A 23,093-nucleotide genomic window follows, 5' to 3' on the forward strand; every position below is an offset into this window, starting at 1 on the left:
TTTTTATTTTTTATTAGTTTTGTTAAAAACTTAAAAGGACAAAGGTACCCTCATAATAATATAATTATTTTAATTATGAAAAGATATTTTTTTAATTTTTCTGATCGAGTTAGCATCAAATCGAATCGTAATATTAGCCTAGTAAAGAGTTTAAATAATAGATGAATATTATCCGGTGACAAATAGAATATGATAATTGGTAAAAGTATCATGAAGGCACTTGTAGTAGGAGTCAAATTACATTTTACTCCATCTACTAAAAGATGGACAAATTAGTCTCTATATATCAAATCAAAGTGTAAATTGATCATTTATGTTAAAAACTCATCTATTTGTGCAATTAAAAACCGGCATGACTGATGAAATAATCAGATAGTAACACGTAATGTACCACGTGTACCTCATGCTAACATATAACTACCAATTTTTAACAATAAAAATGAATAAAATTTTTAGTAAAATAACTAATTTACTCATTAATCTAATATATAATAATTAATTTACTTATCTTTTAAGTGAAAAAAAAACAAAATATAATCTAAATATTATTACAATGAACTCGAGAATACTTTCACCTTCGATCAATCTCCTAAAAGAGGCAAGAGCTTTACTTAGATGAAGCGAATCGAAGCGAGTGGCTAATGTTGGGGCATACAAAACAAAGGGTACCCACCTTTCTATTATTTTAAAAAAGTATTGGTCAATCCGTAAAAAACTGAAGCCGAAATATTAAAATAATTGGATTTGCGACACAGTTTCAGAACCAGCTCACACATGTTGGAATTTCAAACATGTTCATGTTCATGTTCATGTTCATGTCCATGTCCATGTCCAGCTGGGGACAGACAAAGTCTCACCAACTCCGATTCCCATCATTGTCCATTTGCAAATATGTCCCGTCCACATATGTTTTTTTTATATTTTAAAATAGTATTAAAAAATTAATTAATTATAAAAATAGGATGAAAAACAAAATAATTTTGAAAATGGGATGTTTACAACAGTATATTTTTAATATTACTTGACACAGATTTTTTTTTTAAAAAAATCAAACAAAAATGTTGAAAAATTAAAAAAAATATTATTTTTAATTGGAACGATACCGTCTTAATTAAATAAAAAAATTATGATTTTAGAGATAAATGTAAAGAAAAAGACATTAAATCATCCAATGTAAGAAAAATATATTAAATACAAGAAAAAATCATTAAGACATTAAATGCAGAGGAAAAAAAAGGCTACTGTTAATTGTTGGAACCAAAAACTAACTTTTTTTTTTCTATCAGATTTTTTTAAAATTCACTAGTGCTTCTTTTTCCACTTTTTCAAAAAAAAATTCTTTTAATTTTTTAAAAAGTTCACTCAATCTAACCTAAAATTATTGTAGAAATCACCTTATTTTCATAACTAAATTTTTTACCTCATTTTTATAATTAATTAATTAATATTTTAATATTATTTTTATAAAAAAAAAACTTCGGAGTTGATTGAATTACCGGAAAATAATAAAATTTTGATTTAATTTTCTTAAAAAATTTTAGGTTAAATTGATTTTTTGACATTTATTAAAAGAAAAGTCCTAATCTCAAAGTTTTATTTAAAAAAAAAAACAAAGTAATTTGATCGTGGGGAGTACAAGAAAGCTTTGATTTAATCTATGAACATTTGAATCTCTTGAAATTTAGTAATTTATAAATTGAAAATAAAAAAAAAACCCATAGTTTTTATCAAAGAATTAATAATATAATTAGCAGGAAAAAAAAAACGAAGGCTATAATATATTGTCAATACAACAGGAAGAAACTCACAGGGCCATCAATAGCTTGGATATCCTTCGAGAATATACGCTTGGATTCATCACCTCAACTCTTCTTTAAAACCATCTTCTTCAAATTGAAGCAACTCAAATTTTGGACACTTGTTTCTATTTTTTCTCACAGTTTTTGTTATTTTAAATAAGATTTGAACCAGCATTATATGATCAAAGCTTTGTTTTTGTTGCAGAGAAAAAAAAAAGAACATTGGATTTGATACATGCATACCATGTGCTTGTGAATATTTCTGAATAAATTTTGTGCTTGAATTTATTGTTTGCAAAAATAGTTTGTGCAAAAGGTTTCAAAACAAAAAGAAAACATGACAAAAGAAGCTGAGAGAGTGGTGGTGATCCTGGATGGGTCGAAGGAGCTAAATCCAAGCATTATCAAATGGCCCCTCGTTGGCTTATCACTTAAGCCTGGAGACAAGCTTTTGGTCCTTGGAATTCTTCACCAGGTTATTAATCCTAGTACGTTTTCTTTCATGGGAGCTGGAAAACTCAGTAAGAATTCATGCTTCCATTTTTTTTTTCTTAGGACAAACGAAGTGAACTCGTTTAATCCTATTGGTTCTTGTAACCACTCTCGAAAAGGTAGTATCCCATGGTAGTCTGAATATGTTGTCTTTCATGGGAGCTAGAAAAACTCAATAAGAATTCATGCTTCTTTTTTCTCTTGAAAAAAGGACAAGAAAAATGAACCCAGGGTTTAATATAGATTGGTTCATTTAAGGCATCTTATAGATAATAATCTTAGTATGTTAGTCGTTAGACTTTCATGTTTCTAACTTACCAATAATTTAGAGTTTAATCCAGTTTATTCATGTAATCACCTTTTGAATTCCATGCAATAGATAATAGTCTTAGTACATTATCTTTCTTGGGAGATAGAAATTACTCAATAAGAATTCATGCCTCGCTTAAGATAGCATCTAAAATATAATAATTCTAGTTGGTGATCTTAATGGAGCTAGAAAACACACTAGCAATTCATGCATTTTTTTTATTTCTTGAAAAGGACTAGAAAACGAATCCGGGATTTAACTTGATTGGTTCATTTTTGAAAATAAGAGATGGCATCCGATAAATCTCGAATCCTAACATTTGCAGCTCTTCCGACAAAGAAATACTCTGGATGAATGACATTCAATGCATTGCTAGCCGCCCTTTAGTTTCCTCTATCTCCATTAATTTATTTTTGGGTTATTTTTCCAGTGGGGTTTAAATCCAAGGTGGATACAAGTTCAATTTTTGGAACAAACAGAAGGATCACGGTAGAAGAAATGGGGAAAAAGTTAGAACAGTACAAAAAGAATGCTGCGCTTGTGAAAATATCCGCACACTACGAAAAGGAGCAGGTATAGTAGCTTTCTAGCTCTTTACGATGATATCATGAGAGAGTTCTTTCTAAAAATAGAAAATGATATAAATTACATAAATCATGAACTTTGATCATGGTTTAGTACAGCTGATTCATGGCGTTAACTTCTTTAGTCGAAGATTTGAATCTCAACATCCATAACTTCTCTATTTTTGGATTGGGGTTTTTTTTTTAATAAAATAACACAAAATTATCCATGAAAGGATCTTTTGTTAGAGACAATAGTCTGTATATGTGTTTGTGTGTGTATGTGAACTTATTTTCTGAAGTTTACTCATGATTCTAGTCAGAGCAACTATGTCATTAAAGTTATGAGTTATGACTGTGAGACACCATGCCTTATGTTGTATTCTCGAATGGAGCTCAATTCAAAATTCGAACCTTGAAGTTTGTTTGAGTTTTGTTTTCAAAGTTTGAGTTCGATTCAAAATAAAAATCGAAATGCTCGAACTTGCTTGATTAAGCTCGTTTATTAAGTAAAAATGGAGCTTGATTCTCATTCTAGACTTCAAGCTCAAATATTTGTTCTCAAGTTCAAACTACTAATTAAAAATTAAAAGTTTTAACTAGGCTACGTGAGTTAAGTATTAGGATACTCGAATTCAGCTCGCTCAGGTTACTTGAGCTTGACTCTACAATGACCCAACCAAATTTGAATCTTTCCTTCAAGTTGAACTTGAGTAATTTACGAGTACAAGTCACTTGTTTACATCCATAGACCTAACCGTATTCATCTAGTGACGAACAATAAGTACTGATAGAAAATAAGCAGGCACTCCATCCATTGACATCTAAAGGAAAATGGTGGCCTTCCTTGAACTGAACTGCAAAACTGAATCACAATTATGCCATATATAAATAGTATGATTCAAATAAGCTGCTTATTCTTGTTTGTTAAAATGTTTAATGTAGTATATATGGCTTGTTTATGATCAAATTACTGACATTATCTTGAGTTTCTTTCTCCCAGATAGAATTCCAGGTAAAGATGTTAGCAGGTTATCCATTCAAGGATGTTGCTGCAAGAGCTGTGAAAAGTTTTGGTGCAACATGGTTGGTACTTGACAGGTATGTATTTGATTGCTGCTAATGAACTCAGAAAATTAGCAATGGATAGTATGGATTCACATACTCGTGGATATTTGATATGCTTTCCCGCATTTTGGGAAAATATTTGGATACTATAATTACTATATAAAATAGATTCAAAGTTGACGTGGATAGTAATCCTCGTATTTTCATTATCTGAATTCGTTTACTTTTGTGGATAATAGATTTAGATAAACAAATTTATTATACTTTTCAAAATTTTCATTTATTTTATACTCGAATCTGGATAATAGTACTTATCAAAAAAATTTTACTTTTTTTTTCTTATTATATTAAGATTTTTAGCGGATTTGGATTTAAATAATTATACTTAGATTTAATATTAATAATAAACAGACTCAGATTTTAAGTAATTATGCAGATCCGAATTTGATTATTGCAAAAATGCAAATATCCTACCAGTTTTATCCCTGATTTTAACATTGTACATCGTAAATATGTGTTATTTTTGAGATAGGCATATGAAGAATGACCAGCGGTACTTTGTAGAGAATCTGTCATGTAATATAGTAAGGTTGAAGAAAGATTGCAATGCTGAAGAATTAAGAGGACCAAATGTAAAGGATAATTTCAAACTGCCACAACGTCACATACCGTATGCCGAAATGATTCCAGCGATTGGCCCCCAAAGACTGCATTCTCCTCAAAGTAAGTTATTTGGAATGCAATATGTAAAACATATTATGTTCATGTCAAGAAATCATGTCATTTGTTGTTGCAGATCGTGGAGGTGAAAGCATTGGAGAGCTTCAATCGCATAGTAATAGGAAATCCATCTCAGGTTCATCTTCAGCTTCGAGTATTTCTGGTAACAGAGCACCGGTTCTGAGTTATAATGAACTGAAGTCCTCATCCTCATCCATGTATGTCCATGATGAAGCATACGGTACAACTACAGGACCAGAAACAGGAGGAGAACATTCCCCGCTATCCATCAACGAAAGTGGAGACCAGAAAGACTTGCAGAGTCCAGATGAAAATCCAAAGCAACATAACCACAACGATGATTGGATGGGGGGAAATCCGGGGGATCAAGTATTCAAAAACTCCCTTTGCTTGATATGCAAAAATCGAAGGCCTAAGATCGGATGGATGAGAGACTTCACTTACGCAGAGCTCCAAGCTGCTACTGAAGGGTTCAGTGCTAAAAACTTCCTATCGGAAGGCGGATTTGGATCCGTCTATAGGGGAGAGATCAATGGAATGAAGATTGCAGTAAAGCAACACAAGTACAATGCAAGTCTCCAAGGTGAGAAAGAATTCAAGTCTGAAGTTCACGTGCTTCGGACAGCGAGACATGAGAACTTGGTCATGCTGGTTGGTTCTTGCTCTGAAGGAAACCACAGGCTACTTGTCTATGAATATGTCTGCAATGGTTCACTTGACCTTCATTTATCGAGTAAGGATTCATTCAAGACAACTCTTTGGTTTTTTACTCCGTTTTTGTGCAATGAAATATCTAATCGATGTATGCATGTATGTATTTCATTTCTTGCTAAATTGATTGCAGAGCACTCAAGAAGACCTCTTAGTTGGCAAAAGAGGGTGAAGATCGCACTCGGAACTGCTAAGGGCTTGAAATATTTGCATGACAACAACATCATCCATCGAGACATGAGACCGAACAACATCCTTGTAACCCACGAATTTGAACCATTGGTAATGATCAAACTACATTTATACATGTATATATGTATGTTTTCTGCAAGTACATTCATTCTTTTACCTCAAACTCACCAAAGTTCATACCCGGTTCACTATATCAGCTAGGAGATTTTGGCTTGGCAAGAACTCAACATGAAGACTCAGATAAGTCATCGGAGACGATGACAAGAGTTGTTGGAACTTTAGGATACTTGGCACCAGAATACGCTGAATGTGGCAAAGTGTCAACCAAGACAGATGTTTATTCCTTTGGAGTTGTGCTGTTGCAGCTAATCACTGGAATGAAGACCACAGACAAAAGACTTGGAGGGAAAAGCCTTGTTGGATGGGTAAAACTCTTGATATCTGAATAAATTATTAACTATATGAAAGATATATACTCGTATCTGAAACTAACCTGGATCCGGATAATGAGAACTATGGCCACCTATCACATAGCTAAGTTGTGCAGTGCTTTAAATAACTCTAGCAGCTGAAGTGTAACTCCAAGAAAATGAGTAACACATAGAAAGGTCAGATTTTCCATTATTGAAGTTCTTCTTGCAGGCAAGACCACTACTGAAAGACAGGAACTACCCAGATTTAATTGACCAAAGGATCCTCGATAAGCATGATGTTCATCAACTCTTTTGGATGGTTCGAGTAGCCGAGAAGTGTCTCACCAAGGATCCTCAGAAGAGATTATCAATGGATAAGGTAAGTTTTGAAGAAATGTTCCAAATCAAGATTCAATGCTACAATAACTGAGCAACAATCGATTATGATTTACATACTCATGGCACTTCAGATATCGATATCCCCCTAAATCCAAACTTCTCCTTTGCATGGATTCCATTCATGGACCATATTTAGCATCCATGTTGCTGATAAACTTAGTTATCAATCATGATATGAGACCCTGCATGTTAGTGACAAACTAGACATTATAGCAGTTAAAAAGTAGTACCCTTAAGCAAATGAAGAGTCGGAGCAACATAGTTCACAACTAAGTAGCACTAACAGATTAAACTTTATTATCCTCTTTGAACATAGATCAGAATAGCTAAAACCACAAAAAACAGATTACTACTATTAAGCAATAATTATTGCAGGTTGTTTTTGCTTTAAACTACATAACGGATTGCGACAACTTCTGTGGCATCGAAGATTTCTCACCTGCACAATCGGATACTGTAAGCCAGAACTCATATGATTCACAGTCACAATCTCCCTTTGAAGATGATTCAGTCTTCACCATAGAGACTACATCTGCAAATAGCCCTAGTCTGTTTAATGAAAGGCTTCCACCATCACCACCAATTTCGAGCAAATCGAGTGCTTCCACCCCTTTCGGTGAATCTGCATCTAGCAGTGGGAGCAATCATGAAAGATATCTATGATGATGGTCCAATGTTTTAACCCTGTGATGGTCGATGCTTGTTGATCAACTTCTGGTCAATCATTTTATCTTGAATTGGATTCATGTCGAGTTCTATGAAAGATTTGGGAAGTTTGATAAGCAATACTGCACCATGCAATGAAAATTCATCATGTTCTTAGATGATGTTTGAATGATCACTGTCAATTAGGACCCCCTTTTTTTCATGGTTATCAAGTAGGAAACACGGAATCAAATCATATCAAATTAGTCATTCTCAATGGATATCTATTAACCATCTTCGTCAGGGATAGCTTTTAACTAAGTTAACATGATTGCAAAGTTATATCTGCTTGAACCTTTTTCTTTTTTTGAATAAATATCTGCTTGAACTTTGAATGTGACAGTAGTCTTCTCTTGAATAGTTGATTTACAAATCCAAAACCCAGTGAACATTTTGTCCTACCAAACACTATGTTATTTGACTTGAATGTCGGTGTCGGATTTTTTTTTTATTGTAATGTATAGTATATTTATATAAATTTTAATATGATTAATAATTTATGTATAATAAACTTTAATATATTCACATAATAGTAGTTTTTTTTATTACTCAAATTATATCATATTTGATGTATTCATTACTTTTTTTCTTTTTTATTTGCATATTATATTTTTAGGGATATAATTGAATGGAAATAAACTCAGGTTTTAAAAACTTTGAAGCTCAACACAATATAAAACATTGATTTATTCGTAGACATTCATAATTCTATTGTTTATGCTTGAGCTCAAGTTTGAACTTGAATTGAAATCTTTTTACTATTAATTAAAAATAAAAATAAAACTCAAAAGCTATTTAAATAAAATATTAACATATTTAAATTATATTCTTCAAATAATTCTATGATCTCAAATTATCAAATATAATTTTTATTTAAGCTTAATTAATATCAACTAATCTCCTATTCATTTTACTTTCTCTAAGCTTAATTAAATTCTCCTCTCGAACTTAACTTTATTTGCCTCAAATTTTTTTTTAAATCTTTGAATTTGTCAACTTTTCCCAACTTGACTCGATAACAAAAAATTATATTATAACACACCTACTATGTGGGTGAAAACATTTACGTACTAAATTTATTAAATATTGATATAAAAACTAAAAATGAATTTGGTAGAAATGGTAAAGTAGATAGCAAAATTTTAAGGGCTCTTGGGTTCAAACCTCATTAAATGTATAAAATTTTCTAGATTTATTAAAATATAAAAAAACATAAATATCTCCAAATAGTAATCGTCTCTTAGTAAAATAAATGGTTTTGGTAAATTCACAACTAAGTTCGAACCTAATTCATGAGTGACACCATCTCAACCAATGGCATTGTACATAGTAAGAAGTATAGATATATAAATATTTTATTTTTTATTTTTTAATATCAAGTGAATAGTGAACTTTGCATTTTCGGGCTAGGCTGAACCAAAAATGAACTTCGACAAAGAGAATCTTTTAACAGTGATTCACCATTAAGAAATTAATCTGTTTGCCAGCTTGTGAGTAGGAAGTTGCCACTTTACATGTTGGTATTTTATTGAATTACGGTTCCTTAAATGATAAAAGAGAACTGTTGAAATAAAATGCTTACAGTTGTCAAAGTTGTTCACGAATATAGGCCATTGATCTCAACATCGAACCCAAAGTATCTTTTGACACTTGGAACTTTACTTCTTTCTCCCCAGAAGTTGTCTTTGTATCTTGGAGCTGAGAAATTCAAATAAACAAGCAATAAGTCCAAAAATTCGATTTTCCTTTCATCAGGGATAGGGGAAGGGATTGTCCAAGTTTGAACTTGGGACATTAATAAGAACTCAAGCAGTGCAAGTCATTTGTCACTACACTAATAGCTAGTTGGCCTATTTAGACTTTAACTAAAACAAAAGATAAGAACCTAAAAGCAAGCAGCAGCAGCAGCATAAATCTTACTCCTAAATTTATCACATCAATGCAACTATGGTTCAATGTAATGCTAACCACATGATGTTTATCATTTGAAGCTACTTTCAATGAACATCGGCAAAATCATAAAAGTATTGCTAACCAAGGTTTGAAAAACTGGACCAAAAGTTAAACCAGTCACACTTTCAGTTCTTCCAATTAATTCATATGGTTAGGCCAGCCGGTTTGATCAAAACCCTTTTTAATATTTATTTTTACTGTTAGATAAATATTAAATGTTGTTTGTAATTAATGAAAAACGTATTTAGCTTAATGGTATGATCTTTAATATAAAATTAATACATTAAAAGTTCAAATCTTATTGGTTAAGTGACAAAGTAGGAAAGTAGTTATGAATGATAACCATTTGATTGACAAAAATTTCATCCTCACTCTTTTTCATCCTTAGTACCAAGCAAAGCCTTAAGGAAGCAGGAAATATCCATAGTCTGGGACAAAAAAATAAAACAAAACAAAACTAGTTCGAGTATTAAGTCAACTTAAACTTATTTTACACCAAAGAACATGCTTAGTGTTTATCAGGTTTATTTTCATTGTTACTGTCCACCTTAAGAAGTAATGCCCAAAATCCAATCATCAAATTGCCCTTAAATAATACCTTAAATTGCAATTACCTTTGGTTGAAAATTGAAAAAGAGAAACAATTTTTAAGGACTCTATAAAATAAAGGTTGGAATTATAGATTAAAATGTCAAAGGACAGTTCACAAATTAGTATGCTAAAAGGGTGCTTCTCTTTCCCTGTTCAGATATTCAGCATACTATGCTCTCTATAACTTGATGAAATATTGAATATCATGATAAACTCATTAAATAAGATATACTAACTAGTCAGCTTAGCTGAAAATATTTGTGACGTAATAGCATCTAACACCATTATCCTAATACTAAGGTAATTCATATAATAGAAAATCATCACCAAAAACCAACTCCTTAGAAATTTAAAAAGAAAAAAAAAACTAGGATATGGATGGATATAAGTTCAACATTTCAAACCTTCAAATTTATAGCAGCAACCCTATTGACTGGTGTTGAGAGCTGTTGACTGATGTAAGCCATTGATCGCAACATAGGCTCCAGAGTTACCTTTGTGAGCCTAAATTGCACTTCAGTCTCTCCCAAAGGGTTCTTGCTATAGTCATGCAGCTGCAACAGAGGTGAAAGAAGATTATACCAATTGAAAACAGTCAACTCAAGTATGATTACATGATGCTTGCTTTGACAATTTGGAACATGACTGAAAATCTGAGAAAGTGAATAGTCATTTCGGAAGCACCACAAAGAGTATAAAAGGATTTCCGTGCATTAGACTAACTATGATAAGTTAGCTTTTAATTCTACCAGTTGCAGGAGCATCTAATATGAGATAGATAACTTTCATCTTGAATATATAAAGAGAAACTTAAAAGAAACAAATAAGAACAAGATAGTTTAATTGCCATAAATCATTATGGAAATGAGAGTATATGCCAACATACCTTCAAGTTTATAACAGCTACTTTACAAGCTTCTACTTCGTTTTTATTTTCTATAGCCCAAGTCATGGACTTAAAACAAGAGAGAACCACCTGCATCCAACAGTAATAGAACTCTCACGTTTTTTCACTAACAAAAACGTTGGTTAATGCTGAATACAACAAAAATCCAAGACATGTGTGTATGAGTTGCTGACATACATAAATGATGTATATTAATAAAATAGATATAAACTTCTTCCAAACATACCGTGCTATCAACGTGATCAGTATCACGATCAATAGATACAGGGACCATGCTAGGTTGATTCAAGTCAGTAAGTGGAGCTCCACTATCAATAAGATTAAAGCGAGGTGATACTGCATCTTGCCATGGCCATAAAGATGGGACCATTTCTGAGACCGGAGAAGTGGTTTTTTTGCTACCATCCTCATGACTATTTCCATTAATATAAGATCTAGGTGGGGTGACTTTAGCTACATCCTTCTTTATAAATGCAACCTTTTTTACGGCATCTCTAAGAGCATTGATTGCTACGCTATATGTCTCAGGGACAACAGAACCTTCTTCCGCCAATTTGAAGGCTTCCTGACATAGGATATTGAAACGGGCGGTTAGAGTCTCAACACCTTGAGGATCAGCTTTTTTGTCATCCAATCCAACCCAAGATTTGGCACTCTTGGTCCACCGCCTTAATATGTAATGGGATGGAAGGGTAAGAACATTTGTCACTGTGAACACTGTCAATATATGTCTACATAGAATACCAGAATATTCAAACATCTGACATGTACAACTTGCTTTCATCTCAGAAACATTCAGCATGACAAAGTATGCCTTATCATCATGTTCATATTTTGCAACCCGGTATTTACTAACAATGCCATCTCCCTCAATCTTGTTTGCTGTATACACAAAAGTTTCAACTAGTTCCTCCTGAAACTTTGAGAAAACTTTCTTCGTGTAGAGGTTTGCTGCCTGCTGTTCCACAGGTGATGGTGTTTTTAGTACCGGTGTGGTGCAGATTGTGTCACAATCTGCTTCTATTTCCCTCTCTAGAGAACGTTCCAGAGCCCTTTCGTACTGTTTTAAAAAACGTGGTATAGTTGTCTGCTGATTTATGTACCCATCAAAAAAAGAGCAAACCCCTTGGTTAGAAGAAAGACTAGCAAAGAAAGTACCACGAAAATAAACTGGAGCCCACTGTTTACGAGCATTATATACTGCCAGAAGCCACTCATTTTTCTGGAGGTTGTACTTATCAAGGAGAGTGGTCCACGATGATTCAAAATCCTCAATCGTCTCTGAAAAGTTTATGCAGCCATAGATCTCACCATAAAAGGAAGGATGGGCTAGGTAGATATGTGCCAACCTTTCTTGACCTTCCCTCAAGATGTGCCACTTGCAAATGCAGTGGCGAGTTTCAGGAAAGACCTGAGAAACTGCTGCTTGTATTGCTCTGTCTTGGTCTGTGGTGATGGAAATGGGAGATCGATTGTTCATTGCAGATAACCACGTCCTGAATAGCCAAGTAAAGGAAGACTCAGACTCATCCAGAAGTAATGCACAACCAAACAACACCATCTGGCCATGATGATTTATGCCTGTGAAAGGAGCAAACGGAATCTGATACTGATTTGGTCGATACATTGTGTCAAAAATAACTGCATCTCCAAAGTGATTGTAAGCTGCCCTTGATCTTGCATCGGCCCAGAAGACATTAGTCATTCGGTTATCATCATCCAGCTGTATTGCATAATAAAAGCCCGGGTTTTCAGCCTGCATCTTCTTGAAATAATTCAGCAGATTTTGAGCATCTTTCCCCAGTGTTCTCCTTTGGCTAGGAAGTCCAACATAGCCTACAGACCCCATATTCCTTACAAGGTGATTAGAGTCGACACAGGAGGTATTCCCAATCCTAGTGGCTTCACAAGAAACATGATTTCCATCCACCAAAGCACAAACATCAGTAGCGGCATCAGATGTTTCGGGAACATTTTTAGTAGCTCCAGCAAAATGCCTACGAGATCTAAGGTAATGAACCTTACTAGGATTAACCATCGAATGATTATGATCCTCCACAAACTTTGTAGCAACCCACTTCTTTCCATCCTTTCTCTCGATCCTAAACATTGCATTACAACTTTCAACATTTTTCCTCTTTAAAACCTCCCTTGAACATTCGAAATCCCATGTTACAATTGGCCCATCGAGCTTAGTACGAGTAAACTGACCAACATGGGTACTAAACCCTAACCGCCTAGCATATCCATCGTAAAATGTCCTGCCTGCATCCTCCGACTCAAATTCCATCCCCACACATGGCTTACCTCCGGCACCTCCATCATCATTCGGATTAACAACCACATCTATTCCAGTCGAATTTTCTATTAAATTCCAATTACTACCACCACCGTTACTAGACTCAATATTTACTCCCCGGACATTATCCCCTTTTCCCCCTCCCACATCCATGTTTTCATCTCATACAACATGCAATTCAGCATTTTTTTTCCTTCTACTAAACCAACGTTAAACCCTCCTCCATTCAGTCAATCTAACTGTTTAAATGCATGGTTATCGATTAGAAGCTCACTCAATGCAATTCCCATCCAAATCAGTCTTTAAAAACAAAAAACTAGTAATTCAATTCTACAAAAGAACTGATGGAAGCATCAATGAAGTGCAACTCAGCAGACTAACAAAATGACAGAGAAATGAACTGAAAATGCGGGAGGGAAACCAAAAGGACTATGAAATTGAGATGTAAGAGGGAAATTAAAAATTGAGTTATCTTTGATCAAAAGAAATGGGTTATAAAATTAAATGTCCATTTCGGGCAAGAAACTTACGGTTGCATTTTTGGAAGAAAATGGAGAAAAGGAGGGGCCTCTGCTCTGCTTTGTTCTTCAATGTTTGTGTCTCAGTGAATAAGCTTCTTTTTTATTGATGGCGAAAACTTTCGCTCGATGCTTGGGTCGAAACAATGTTAATTTTTTTGGCTAACCCTAGAAATTGGGGAAAATGGGTACTAACTCCTAAATATTTTTTTAACTTCAACAAATTTTGCTCTTTAAAAAACTCAACCTCGTACGCGGCAAAAATTTATTAAATAAAAGTTTATTTATTAAGTATTATAATAGTTAGATATAAAATAAATAATAATGAGTAAAAAAGGTTAAACTGTTAAAATAGTCACTTTTATTTATTTTAGATTATATTTTATTCATTTATATTTAAAATATTACGTTTTAATCACTTATGTTATCGTGTTGTAACATTTTAGTCACCAAGTTGTTATTACGGTGTAATGGTAAGCTGACATGGCATGTTAAATCATCAATTTAGGTTAAATTATAAGATTGGTCATCATATTTTCTCATTTTGAGTAATTTAATTTTTTTTCTTTTATGTTCTTTTAATTTTTTTATATTCTCTTATGTTCTCCCTCTATTTTCCTCCCTTCTTTATTTCTTTTAATGTAGTTTTTCTATGTTTTCCATTTGTTAAAACTAATCCACAAGCTCGCCTCACTCGAAAAAATTGAATTGTTTAAAAAAATAAAAGTATAGGAACTAGTTTTAACAAATGTGAAACATAAAAACCTACGTTAAAAGAAATAGAGAATGAAGGAAAACAAAAGGATAAGTAGAAAAGAATTGAAAATAAAGAAAAAGAAAAGAAAAGTTAAAAGAACATAAAAGGAAAAAAATTACTCAAAACGAAAAAATATGGAGACCAATTGTATAAAATGACCTAAAATTTTTGTGTGAAATGATGATTTAATGTGTCACGTCAGCTTATCTTTACACCGTTAGCAGTAATTAATGGCTCAGTAACTAAAACGTAACATTTCAAACATATATAACTAAAATGTAACCTGAGATAAACAAAAGTAACTATTTTGATAACTTAACAAAAAAATAAAACTTCTTTAAAATAAAAAAAAATCTCTTTTTAAAAACAAGTGATGTGAAATTAAAATTAGTTTATTACTTATTTTTAAAAAAAAGAATGATTTTTTTTTGTTTATTTCGCAGAGATATTATTTTTTACAAGAGTTTTTTATTCTTATTTCTAGTTTCAAAGTTTAAGGGTGGGTTTAGATGGGCAGTGGGGTGCGATGCCGTGCGTTTAGCGTACTTTTTTTCTTATGCTACAGTATTTAATCTCACCGCCACCATTGTTTTTACACTAACCGTAGGTAAATGCATAACCCATCCAACCCCACCCTAAATTTGTACAACCATCCTTTATTTGATATCTATTTATTGAGTAAAAGTACCATGGAGGCTCTTATACGCTAGTTTTTTTTAAATATGGTCCTCCTGTTAAAAGATTCATCCATTTTTGCTGTCAAAATTTGGTCCTTTTTTATTGACAAAGAAAAGGCCATAATGGCCAGAAATCAAATTAACTTGTATCCAAAATTATATAGTCATGGATATCACCAGGATAATCCATATCAAAATTCAAATCACAACAATTTTTAAGTGACCAATTACAAAAGAAATCAGCCACTTTATTATAGCATCAATCGATCCATCTAATGTCAAACACACTGAAGGAAACACACATGTTCTGAATCTCCTTAATCTGTTGCCCAAGAACCGTGAGATTGTCACGAACCTTTGGACTCTATTAACGACACTTACACAGTCCATCTCAAAATTAACTTTGGAGAGGTTGAGACTTTGGGCAAGACTAATACCTTTAATTAGCGTATCCAATTCAGCCCACTCCGAATTAACAACTCTTTCTTTAAAAATACCTCTGCCTCTTAAAATGAAACCATTCGAGTCTCTAGTAATAATGCCCAATCCTGTCTCTCTTTCATTCACAGTGTAACACTCTAGATTTTGGGGTTAGAAGTTTTGAGTTTTATGGTTAGGGTCAGTGAGAAGATTGTGCTATTGTGTTTAGTTGTACATTTAAGTGTAAGAATGGGATTGTTGGTCTGGTGGTTGAGTGAGTGTTAGTATACCTCAAAGTTTTGGGTTTGAGTCTTTGTGTGCGCATTCTAGGAAACATTTTTATATAATGTTATTTTGTTAAATAGTAATTTTGTTTAAGTTTCATATATAACAATTTGTTTATATTATTTTTAATTTTATTTTATTATTTTTTGAACTTGCTAGACGTGCTTTTTCTTTTTAGGGGTTTTTGTTTCTTTTTTTTTGGGAAACGGTTTTGTTGGTAGGTTTCGAAGAATTTCGCTCCTCCGTCATCGAATCAGGTGTGGGTTTTGAACTTTTCTTTTTAGTTTTGAATACTGAATTGATTCTGGGTAATTTGACATAATGAGTATGTTCTGTACCATATAAGTCAGTATCGAATCACTTTGAAATTCGCAACTCTTTTTGTGTGATTTGGTAGTGAGCAATTGAAGTTTGTATTGGCTTTATATGGCATAGAATCGGCTTAATATGATGTAATTCAGAAATACTTGATTAGGGGTCATTTTATTAATCAGAAAATAAAACTTCCAGTCAATTTTCAGAGTGGTTTCGTGACCACAAGGGTGGCCATACGGGCGTGTGCCCCGATACACGGCCGTGTGCTTTTAGGATTTAGGGTTTCTACGTGGATTTAGGTGCCACACGGCTGCGTGGCTGATTTAGGGATTTTTTTCGATTTTCATACGGCTGTTCCCTTGGGTACACGAGCGTGTGTGATTGGCAATTAGGGATTTAGTGATTTGGTGCCACACGGTCGTGTGGCTAATTTGGGGATTTAGGGATTCCACATGAGCGTGTGTTTTGGACACATGGTAGTGTCTGGTGGGCACACGGACGTATGAGACCCTCACACGATTGTGTATGCCTTATACTCTATTTTAGCACATTTTGGACAGTAAGTTACACGGCCTGTTCATGCGGCTATTTCCTTGTTTCACACGGGCGTGTGCCTCTGCCACACGGCTGTGTGTCTCTCTCCACACGGGCGTTTTGACTCCTACATGGCATAGCTTTTCCCAAATGGTCGGGGTACACAGCCATGTGATTCTAAGTCACTTATTTAGTTCTGTATATGTTTTTTAATTGAGAATTTGTTTGTGTGTTTTAGCCATGGCTGAACTTTAGTGAAGGTGGCTAAGAATTCTGATCTAGGCTTCAGCTTATGTGTTATTTGTGACTGAGGTGTGAGATATTTGATTCTGAGTCCAGTCTCTTGGGTGTGTGTGCATATCTGCTTCTGTCTGATTGTCTGTTGACGTGTTCATTATTTCTGTGGGTTTGAATAAATACATACACTTGTATTAAGTATTTTAGGTTTGGTTGTAAAGAGAATGAAGATGGTTTCTATTCTGATCTGGCAGTTTAACTGCAAGCTTATTCGTACAGCGGTTTACCGCACTGTATTGCACGTACGTCAGCTTTACTATGTACCATTATCTAATTTGGCAGTTTAAACTGCAACATGACTGTACAACGGACTACCGTATTGCACTGTATTGCATATACGCCAACTTTTTTGCGTATTAATATCTGAGTGCCTTAGTCCACATATATGGTGTGTAGGGTTGGATAGGCTTTTGAAGGTCCTATGTGGTGTGTTTTGGTTAGATGAGCTTAATCAGCTTCTATGGAGTGTGATCGGGGGACAGAGATGTGTGTTGGCTGGATGGGTGGGTTTTATTACTTGACTACATTTCATACGCATCTGTTTGAACATTCTGGGTGGAAGATTATCTAATTGTATTCTGTCTGACTGTGTTTGACTTGGTGTGCTTGAGTTGTTACGTAATGTTGGGATGTTGGTTTCAAGTATGCTTCCTGACTCTATGAGTGACTGTAAGTCTGTTGCGCTCTAGAATTAAGTTTTGTAATTCTGTTTTAAGTCTTGTTTTAAACTTACACTGAGCTCGTGTAGCTCACCCCCTTAGTGTTTCTCCCCGCAGGTACACTCGGTTTCGGTAGTTGGACTCAATATGCGGAGGTCTCGGACAGTCTCGGTTGAAAATAATTTATCAGTTATCTTTCCAATTTTCATTTACCTTTTTAATTTGTAGGGTTTTATAAAACTTTGGTACAAGTTCTGTTTTAAATTTTCAATCGTACATTTTATTTTGTACATTTATTAAACTTAACTATAACTTTTCTGATTGAAAGCTAACATTTAATTGTTTTCGGTTTATTAAACTTTAAAATGTTGTAGTGGAATTTGAGACAATTTATTTTTGGTTAAATTTTCCTACGATCACTTCGGTGATTAATGTAACTCCGAGATTTGGTCTAAACTTCTAGGCCGGGTTTTGGGTGTTACACACAGTAACATTGACATTTATTTTGAAAAAAACCTCCATCTGTTTTTCCCACTTGATTACGTAGGGGCGAGGAAGAATAAGGTGAGCAGGCAAATTGTGGATGCAAAAATCATCACTAAGTTGGCAAGCTCTATCCCAAACAATATAAGCTTCTTCCATTTTCCCCCTAAATACAAAATTATTGCGAGAATTCTATATGTTCCACAAAACAGCTAAGAGATTCGCAAAAGCTTTTTTATCCATTTGCGCAAGGAATCCTCCATCTAGTCAATACAGGAGTTAAAATGTTTCCTCAGCAGCCTATTATCAGGGCCCCTAGCAACCAAGATTTCCCGAGCTTTTGGACAGTCTCTCAAAGCATAGAGCATAGTTTCATTCTCGACATTACAGTGAGGACACTTGCAGCTGACATTTCTTTTAATAGATGAAATTTTCACATTTGTGGGAATAATATCATGTCCTATTCTCCAGAAAAAAACACGAATTTTTGGAAGGATATTAAGTTTCCAGATTATTCTCTAGTAAAGACAATGAGGCCCAAATCCAATATCCTTGAGCAATAGCCAATAGTAAGTAGATTTTGTCGAGTAAAGCTTATGAAGGTTATGGAACCAAACCCAGCAGTCATTAGGGCCATCTAGAAGAAAAGGAATTTTACAAATTAAGTCACCCACATGGTCACTATATAACTCACGAACACGAATCCCATTCTAATTTTTTTGATCGGAGAGCCGTAGATCACACACCAAAGTTTTTAGAATAGATGTACCTAGAAAGCGTTATACTTCACCGTCTAGTCCCTCGAATCCCTATTTATCCGTATTAATATAAGTACCACGGCTATTACCAATTCTCATGCCAAAGCCTTTGTTCAATGTTTTTGTTGCAATCAGAATACTAGACCATGTAAAAGAGGGCTTATCACACTATTTTAGATAATAAAAAAAGGTCACCATCTGAAAAATACTTTGAACAAAGAACCTTAAAGCACAATGTATCCTTATTTGTGAGGAGCCTCCAAACTTGACGACCCAGCAGAGCTAAGATAAAAAGCCTCATATCTCTCATCCCTTTCGGAAAGCATAATTTTCCCCAGACCATCATAACCCAGCATTGGCCCTTTTCCTTGCTGGCCCACTACCATCTACGCATCATGGAAATAATTTCATCCAACATCCCCTAGGAGAAAGAAAAATAGAGACAGCATAAGTTGGTAATGATTGTAAAACAATTTTTATAAAAATGTCTTTACCACATAACAATAAAAGGTGTTTGAACCAACTATTGATCCTTTTGGAGAAACGATCAATGATATGCTTAAAGACCCCATTCTTCTTTTTTCCAACAAGCAAAGGCAACCCAATATAATGATCTAGGGATGCAACAACCCTCATCCCTAAGCGATATCCAAAATTCTACTGGTGGTTTCTAGTCGTATTAGTGCTAAACCAAACCATGAATTTAAGGTGATTAATTTTTTGCCCCGAAGCTCCTTCAAAAAGCTTGAGAATCTCTAAGATCGTATCAATCTCCTTATCTTTATTTCTAAAAAAAGTAAGGCATCAACAGAAAAAAAGAGATGGTTAATTCTTGTCCTATGTTGGCTTGTTCTAATGCCCCGAACATTACCATCAACCTGAGCATCACATAACAACCTAGAAAAAGCTTCTATACAAAAAAAAAATTTAAGGAGATAATGAGTCTCCCTGACGTAAACCGCGTTCCGACACGAAAACATTAGTAAGAGACATATTACATTTAACAACATATTTAGCAGAACGGACACAGTTCATAATCATCGTGATCCACCTATCCGCTAATCTCATTTTACGCATCATAGATTCGAGGATGCCTCACTCGACCTTGTCATAAGCTTTGCTCATATTGGGCTTAATAACTAAACCTCTATTCGGCCATTCTTAGAACTTTGGAAGTACTGCATAAATTCATAAGTAATAAGGACATTAGCGTGAATCATTCACCCTAGGACAAACGTGCTTTGATTTTGGCTAATGCAATAATGAAGCACTGTTTTCAGCCTGTTAACCAGAACTATGGAGATAATCTTAAAAAGAACCCGATAGAGACTAATAAGGTACCGATATCTCATTGGGCTCTTGTTTATTAAGGATTAGCAAAATCATAGTGTCTTTCACCACGCCAAGATATTGTTTCCCATTAAAGAAATCATGGCAGAAACGAAGGACATCCCTCCCAACAGTATCTCAATTTTCTTGAAAAAAGAGCCCAGATAACCCATCAATACCAGGAGCTTTTCAAGGATCCATCTAGGAAAAAGCCTCCATAATTTATGTATCCGTCACCTGACCCATAAGAGAGGCCTTCATCTTCGAAGAAATACACATTTGAATATGGCTCAAATCCTAATCATCAAGAGTGGCATTAGACCGAAAGAGGTTTTGGAAATAATTTTGAACAACCCTGCACATGTTAGCCTTTCCTTTTACCTACTAACCATTCGAATAAAAAATACTCTCAATACAATTTTTCTAGCCTACCCATGGCCCAAGCATTAAAAAAACAGGTGTTACATCCCTATCTTAAGCCAAGAAATTTGAGAATGTTGGTCCCAATATGATTTTTCTTCAGTATACAAGCGGCCTAATTCTTTTCTGTAGCTTTTGAGTAGATCAATATTCGCGCCCAGTTAGACCTATCCATAATTCTGTTAATTTTCTCAATCAACCGATTCATGCATCATTTCATTCTTTTGAGCCTAGAAAACTACTAACGACCCAGATTGAGACGAATTTGATTTCATTTGTCAACAATATTCCTATTATTGTTCCCCTAGCTCCTATTAACAATATTTTTAACTTCATTATCGCTAGCCCAGTAAGCTTCGTAGCGAAAATAAAGTTTAGGGTAATTTGTAACACCTTTAACCCTCATCCGTCGCCAAAATAGGGTTACGGAGCATTACTGGACTTTACATACTAATTATGAATATTTCATTACCTTTATTATACAGATAAAAAAATAGACTATATAACACTCATATTATCCCTTAGATAGGTACTTGAGGCCCAAAATACACTTTAGAAGTGAATCGAGACTAAATCAGACACTCAGGGAATTTTTTTCCAAAATCATAAAATTTTGCTTAGGAACAAGGGACACATGCCTGTGTGGACAAGCCATGTGAGTTGAGACGCCTGTGTCTTAGGCTGTGTTAGTATTCGATATGAGGCACACGGTCGTGTCCTAACCCATGTTCAAATTAGGGTAGCTACTGACTTGGGTCACACGGCCAACCACATCCCCGTGTGCTAGGCCGTGTGCAAAGTGCAGGAGTTACACGGCCAAGCCATGCGCCCATGTGCTACGTCGTGTGTAAAAACCTAGGTATTTTATTTTGAAATTTTAAGGTGCAGGAGACACATGGCCAGACAACACACCCATGTGTAAGGCCGTGTGTCATACACGACTGAGGCACACGCTCGTGTGGACAAAAATAGGCCATTTTAAGGCCACTTTTCTCATCTTTTTTTTTACATAAACTTACACACAATATTTCAATACATCAAATAGATCCAATCAAACAATCAACACAGGCCAAAAATCATGTTTTTAAACATAATATATCATCACAAACTCAATAACATGCACTTACCAAAATACCTCCATTCATTTATTTACTAAAATCTATTACTAAATACATGCACACTAAGGTATATATGTGTGTGTATCATTCACAATCATACTTCAAATTTAACTCTTTTCTATACCAACCCTATACATGCCATATAAACCATAAAATGTACAACAAAAATCTACCAGAGCAATCTGGATAGTGTGACCCGATGTGTTGATCTGATCCTTCGAACTTCTTGAAAATCTACAAATAACATTAAAGGACACAAGTAAGCTTAATGAAGCTTAGTAAGTTTATTAGGTTAAACATTGATATTACCGAACTTAATATAATAAAATAAATTTTCAATAAATCATACATTCTCCCTATCAAACACAACATAAATCAATGAACATACTTCCATCAAATCAATAACATTATTAATCAATATATCTTTCAATTCATTCACATAAGTCTTTTTTCCAATTCTTACTGAATTGAGGAACGACTTACGGATTTGAGTACATCATATTCTTTATGCCATAGTCCAACTATGGTCTTACACATGTATTGCGATGGCCCAGCCATGGCCTTATATTTATAGTGCCATAACCCAATTATGGCCTTATCATCAGAATGCCATAGCCCAATTATGGTCTTATATTTAATCATTGTCATGGTCCAACCATGGCATTACGTTCGTAGTGCCATAACCCAGTTATGGTCTTATCCATCAATTCATCCTTTACATTAATGCCATAGCCCAGCTATGGTCTTACATAAAAACATGTCATGGTCTAACCATGATTTTATCCGTCAATTCGTCATTTGCCACAGAATGAATGTACTCAATCTCGCGTTCCACTCCTTTTGAACATTTATTTCAATTTCATAATTCAACGATAATTTTATTTTCAACATTTGATATAAACAAATACATAATAACATTCACCAATGTAATAAATAAACATTAAAGTTTAACCATATAAGCTTACCTGGTGCAAATTTGTTGAATTTGTAGTAGTTAGGGACTATTCGGCTAATTTTCCTTTTTCTCGTTGATCTACAAGTTCTTGATATGGAGAAAAAATATGAAAAACCAACTTCATGGGGACCTCCTATGGTGTTTTTGGCTGAAGAATTTTGAAGAAAATGTCTAGATTTCTTTTAAGTCTCATTTCTATCTAATTTTATTTTATTTTATTTCCCATTTTACCCCTTAATCACCTAATTTCTTTGTTTTTTTTTTCTGCTTATGCCGTTTCAGCCATTTTCTTTGGGCTAATTTTCCCTTTAAGTCCTCCCTCATTTATCATTTAAGCTATTTTATCACTTTAACAAGTTTTTGCACCCTTTTTAATTTAGTCCTTTTTAGTTAATTAACTACCGAAATGTTAAAATTTGAAGACA

The 23,093-nt window shown here is 34.1% G+C and overlaps 2 protein-coding genes across 21 annotated transcripts; one reads left to right on the forward strand and one right to left on the reverse strand.

The window, feature by feature from the left end:
- Positions 1-1,707: 1,707 nt before the first annotated feature.
- LOC107896227 (proline-rich receptor-like protein kinase PERK3) lies at positions 1,708-7,512 on the forward strand. Of its 5 annotated transcripts, none has more exons than XM_016821332.2 (9): positions 1,711-2,320; positions 3,032-3,174; positions 4,168-4,265; positions 4,765-4,955; positions 5,029-5,706; positions 5,818-5,966; positions 6,074-6,301; positions 6,519-6,668; positions 7,064-7,512. In XM_016821332.2, exons 1-9 carry the CDS (start codon positions 2,137-2,139, stop codon positions 7,349-7,351), a joined length of 2,109 nt encoding a protein of 702 aa, XP_016676821.2. In that variant the 5' UTR covers positions 1,711-2,136; the 3' UTR covers positions 7,352-7,512. The 5 variants fall into 5 exon arrangements, with proteins under 5 accessions (XP_016676819.2, XP_016676820.2, XP_016676821.2 ...); XM_041078008.1 differs by having other exon boundaries at positions 1,712-2,287; XM_016821330.2 differs by having other exon boundaries at positions 1,708-2,320; positions 5,029-5,966.
- Positions 4,810-13,900, reverse strand: LOC107896226 (protein FAR1-RELATED SEQUENCE 3). Of its 16 annotated transcripts, none has more exons than XR_005902745.1 (8): positions 11,071-13,900; positions 10,824-10,913; positions 10,342-10,491; positions 8,976-9,091; positions 7,128-7,310; positions 6,746-6,870; positions 6,370-6,642; positions 4,810-6,248 (listed from the first exon to the last, which is right to left on the reverse strand). XR_005902745.1 is itself a non-coding variant. In XM_016821325.2 (5 exons), the coding sequence occupies exons 1-4, from the start codon at positions 13,294-13,296 to the stop codon at positions 8,981-8,983; spliced, it is 2,577 nt and encodes an 858-aa protein (XP_016676814.2). In that variant the 5' UTR covers positions 13,297-13,900; the 3' UTR covers positions 4,810-7,476; positions 8,976-8,980. The 16 variants fall into 16 exon arrangements, 3 of the variants coding, with proteins under 3 accessions (XP_016676814.2, XP_040933941.1, XP_016676816.2); XR_005902744.1 differs by having other exon boundaries at positions 4,810-6,444; positions 6,549-6,642; positions 7,128-7,476; XR_005902743.1 differs by having other exon boundaries at positions 7,128-7,476.
- Between the last annotated feature and the right edge of the window lie 9,193 nt (positions 13,901-23,093).

The sequence above is a fragment of the Gossypium hirsutum genome, chromosome A10 (assembly GCF_007990345.1).
Source record: "Gossypium hirsutum isolate 1008001.06 chromosome A10, Gossypium_hirsutum_v2.1, whole genome shotgun sequence".
Classification (NCBI taxonomy): Eukaryota; Viridiplantae; Streptophyta; class Magnoliopsida; order Malvales; family Malvaceae; genus Gossypium; species Gossypium hirsutum.

What these genes read in the sequence shown, in the direction of transcription:
- LOC107896227 (XM_016821330.2), top strand. Translation starts at nt 2,137, where the DNA reads ATGACAAAAGAAGCTGAGAGAGTGGTGGTGATCCTGGATGGGTCGAAG. An exon ending in CCCACGAATTTGAACCATTG is followed by an intron (nt 5,967 to 6,073) that starts GTAATGATCAAA and finishes TCACTATATCAG; the next exon opens with CTAGGAGATTTTGGCTTGGC. An exon ending in GGAAAAGCCTTGTTGGATGG is followed by an intron (nt 6,302 to 6,518) that starts GTAAAACTCTTG and finishes TTCTTCTTGCAG; the next exon opens with GCAAGACCACTACTGAAAGA.
- LOC107896226 (XM_016821325.2), bottom strand. Translation starts at nt 13,296, where the DNA reads ATGGATGTGGGAGGGGGAAAAGGGGATAATGTCCGGGGAGTAAATATT. An exon ending in TAGCTGTTATAAACTTGAAG is followed by an intron (nt 10,492 to 10,823) that starts GTATGTTGGCAT and finishes CCTCTGTTGCAG; the next exon opens with CTGCATGACTATAGCAAGAA. An exon ending in TTGCTGCTATAAATTTGAAG is followed by an intron (nt 9,092 to 10,341) that starts GTTTGAAATGTT and finishes TGAATTTCTCAG; the next exon opens with CTCCAAGATACAAAGACAAC.